Source organism: Cyprinodon variegatus, unplaced genomic scaffold, assembly GCF_000732505.1.
Source record: "Cyprinodon variegatus isolate N-32 unplaced genomic scaffold, C_variegatus-1.0 Scaffold931, whole genome shotgun sequence".
NCBI classification, from domain to species: domain Eukaryota; kingdom Metazoa; phylum Chordata; class Actinopteri; order Cyprinodontiformes; family Cyprinodontidae; genus Cyprinodon; species Cyprinodon variegatus.
The window spans coordinates 65,067-68,788 of record NW_015151384.1 but is presented as its reverse complement, the minus strand read 5'-3'; the positions used below and the strand labels follow the sequence as shown (position 1 = coordinate 68,788).

The window sequence follows — 3,722 nt, the reverse complement described above, 5'->3', positions numbered from 1 at the left end:
CCTCTTAAAAAGCTAATTCTTCCTGGATGTAAATGGGTTTTTCGGCCAGTGGGAAAGAGGTATTGGGGAGGCTTTCTGTCAGTGATGTTAGTATGCAGGGTACTCACTGCTGTATTTCAGCATATTAGGGTGTTACTCTCAAAAGGTCAAGGTTAGACTGAAAATTAGGCTGATAGGTCAATTTTTTGGAGTGAAACAGCCGCTTGACTGGCATACTCCCGGCGTATTTGGGCTAAGACTCTGGTTATGTTGCAACTACTAGAATTACAGTGGAAAAATGCCTATAAGCCTAGTGGCTGTGGAAACTGTTTTCAAACACCTTTATCCTTGTTATTTGCACATATACATGAGAGAACCTCTGCAAAAGACATGAACCCTGCATCGTTAAGAACAGGTGAACAATTGCACCCCTCAGTTTTGGTTCAGTAAGAAATAAACAGGCTTTCTCTCACTATTTGATTTCTCAGATTTATCTCATCTTATTCTCTTTAATTCACATTTAAAAGAACCAAGACATAATTGAGATCAGATACATACATTTGTGAGATCTCTTTTCTTGATCGTACTTCTAAATTAATGCTTAAATGGTTTTCTCAACTCAACCTCCTTGTGTCTTCAGGATCTCTTGTCTCTATTTAGCTTATCTCTTGCTCCTAAGGGACCCTTAGGAGAAGCAACTCAGAAACAAATGATCAAAACTGATACGAATATGAGAATTAAGACCATCATTGGAAGGTGAACAAACTACAGCCCAGGAGACAATACAGAGCAAGGTTAAAAAAAACTATAGACATTGTCCCCCTCCCCAACTCATAAAAAGTTCTGGTGCGAGCTCTACATTGTCATGGTACTAAAGACGGCGAGGAATAAAGGGAAGTTTGACCATTTATTTCAATTGACATAAAAGAGACAGGAATGAGAAAGTCCTGTTTTTTTTTTTACTAATGTGTCTTTATCTACGTCTGTCAGAGTTGTTGTCATATTATGCCTAAAAAACCCTGCTTAGAACTTTATCTTTTGCTTTGAATTAAAACCAATAAATAAAGTTGATAAAAGCTTTATTTTCTCTCAAAAATCATTGCGTATGACTTATGGGCAATTCGTTTTTTAGTCAAAGTCAAAATCTGCTGGTGATGTTATCTACAGGCAACATGTTGTCAGGGTTCTGCCCTCTGCTTGGGTTTATTTTTAGTTTGTTTGTGTTCTGTCTTTGTAGTTCTACCGGTGCTGAGTTGTTTAGTTGTTGTGCTGCTCTCTGTTGCCCTCTTGTGTTTGTTTCCTTCTCACTTGGTGCCCTTTATTTTAGTCCACTCACACCTGCTCCAGATCTGCTGATTAGCTTGTCTTGGTTCAGTCTTCCAATATATACCTCACCTCTGCAGTCACTCTGTTCTGGTTTGTTGTGCTTTGTTGTTTCCCTGCTCTCTGACTTCTATGTGAGTTTTCCCTGACGTTTTTGTTTTTTCTGGGTTTTTCTTTTTATTTTTGCATTTTTGGATTTTTCCTCAGTTGCTCCATTAAATCTACAAAATTCACCACTGCCTCACTGTCTCTGCATTTGAGTCCTCAAAACTTCAACCCAACCATGACACATGTCAGCCGTCTAAATCTAACACCAAAAGATATCATTAAGGGAGTACAAAATGTAGAAATAATGAAATAAGCATTATGACACCCCCAACCCAAATCAAACGTGAGTATTTTTTAAGAGCAATTTCATCTTTTCCAACTGACCTTCTGGTTTGTACTGAGCAACGATGGTGACCACCTGCCCGGCTCCCTTCAGGGCAGCTGCTGCCTGTTCATGTGTTGCTCCTCGTAGATCAATGCCATTAACCTGTTTTAATGACAAGTCAATTCACAGGGTGTTAAAAAATAAATACCATGTACAACAGAACACTATTTATTCCACTATCATAGTTTGTCAGTGATTTAAATGATCTAAAATAATAAAAGGATGAAAGTCTAAGCCACAAAAAAATACATTTCAGCATATGGTGAGTAGATGAAATAATGATTTCCCACTTTTTGAGTGAGTGAATATATGATATGAATTATATGTGATCAAAAGAAAATTAGATGCAACACAAACTGGAGACTTAATAAATAGCTTTCAAATCAAAAAAATCACAAAGGTGCATTTTGGAAAGCACCCTGAATTAAGAAACTGCATGCATGGTTCATCAATTAATCATCATGCAAAACAGGAAAAGACATAAATGTACTTAGTATGAAAGTATGAAAATAGTGTTGAATAGAGATAGGAGAGGTCAGATGAGAAAAGTTATTGTTAGATCAGAAAACCAGGTCAGTGCGGGAACATTAACTGCCTAATTTCCTTCTCTAATTACCAGCTCATCATGCTAACTGGAAGGAACCTGAATCTCATACAGTGTCACACTGTCCTAGGAATGTGCAGAACTATATTTAAACAGAACATCCAAATGATTGCTGGCCTTTCACTTTTTCCTTTCCACACAAAATTTCATCCATTATCTTTCTGGAATAGTTATTTTAAAACTGATGGCTATGTAAAGACTTTTTTTTAAATAAACAGTGCATGCTTCAATTATTATCATGGAAGGAAAAACCAGTGGTAGACCTGTGGCATGGATCATGTCTCAATTTAACGAAGGAGTCATTTCCTGTTAATAAAATATGCCTTAAGAAGGTCTTAATGGTTTACAGAGACCCAGTTTAAACTTGTTAGATATTAAGATATAAGAAACATCTTTCTGAGGGAGATCTGGGAAGGATTTTAATCTGATTTAGAAACAATGCTGAGGCAACAATTATAAAAACCTGCTTAACGGAAATGAATGACCAAGTCACTCATTGCATATCTCAGAGGGGCTGTATTTGGTAGTGTGTGTCAAGTGGGGTGGAGATTTAAAGGAGGACCCAAATGCAGACACAAAAGCTGAAATGCTTTCTTGAAGATTTATTAACCAAAAGTTCAACAGAAGCAAATATCCAAAACATAAATCCACCAAATCTGAGAACCAGGAATACTGACCAGAAAAGAAATGACAACAAACCAGCAAAAAAATGACTGAACAGGAGGAGACTATATGGGAGAGAGAAACAAAGACCAGGCTAATTAGCAGATTGGGAGCAGGTGTGAACAGAGACAAGAAGGGAGCTATGGAAAAGGAGACTGACACAAGGGGGCAAACAATATCTAAGAACTTAAATACAATAAAAAGAAACTACAACACAAAACTGGAAATAAAACCAATGAAAACTCAGTGATAAAACTTGAACAGAACCACAACTATGACAGTACCTCCCACTTAAGGGCAGATTCCAGATGCCCTAAGAAGTCCAAAAACAAAAAACCCCACTCGGGATGGGCAGAGAGGAGACCAGGAAGGAGGGCAAGAAACAAAAACCAAACACAGAATACAAACACAAAAAACCCCATCAAAAGGTGGGCAAGGCCAAGCAAAGTCTCACAAGGACGGCCGTGAGACCCAAGATGAGGCAGAGTCTCTGGAGGCCGGCCCTGGGGCCAGAGAAAAGGCAGAGTCTCTGGAGGCCGGCCCTCGGGCCAGATAAGAGGCAGAGTCTCTGGAGGCCGGCCCTGAGGCCCGAGATGAGGCAGAGTCTCTGGAGGCCGGCCCTGAGGCCAGAGAAGAGGCAGAGTCTCTGGAGGCCGGCCCTGAGGCCAGAGAAGAGGCAGAGTCTCTGGAGGCCGGCCCTGAGGCCGGTGACGAAGGAGG

The 3,722-nt window shown here is 39.7% G+C and overlaps 1 protein-coding gene across 1 annotated transcript in view; it reads right to left on the bottom strand.

Annotated features, from left to right (window-relative positions):
• Nucleotides 1-3,722, bottom strand: part of LOC107100026 (disks large homolog 2-like) — a gene marked incomplete at its 5' end in the record, with an annotated part of 74,273 nt that overhangs the window by 35,224 nt on the left and 35,327 nt on the right. Inside the window, one exon of the mRNA XM_015398363.1 lies at nt 1,735-1,837. Coding sequence (XP_015253849.1) covers nt 1,735-1,837 — 103 coding nt within the window. The remainder of the gene's footprint in view (nt 1-1,734; nt 1,838-3,722) is intronic.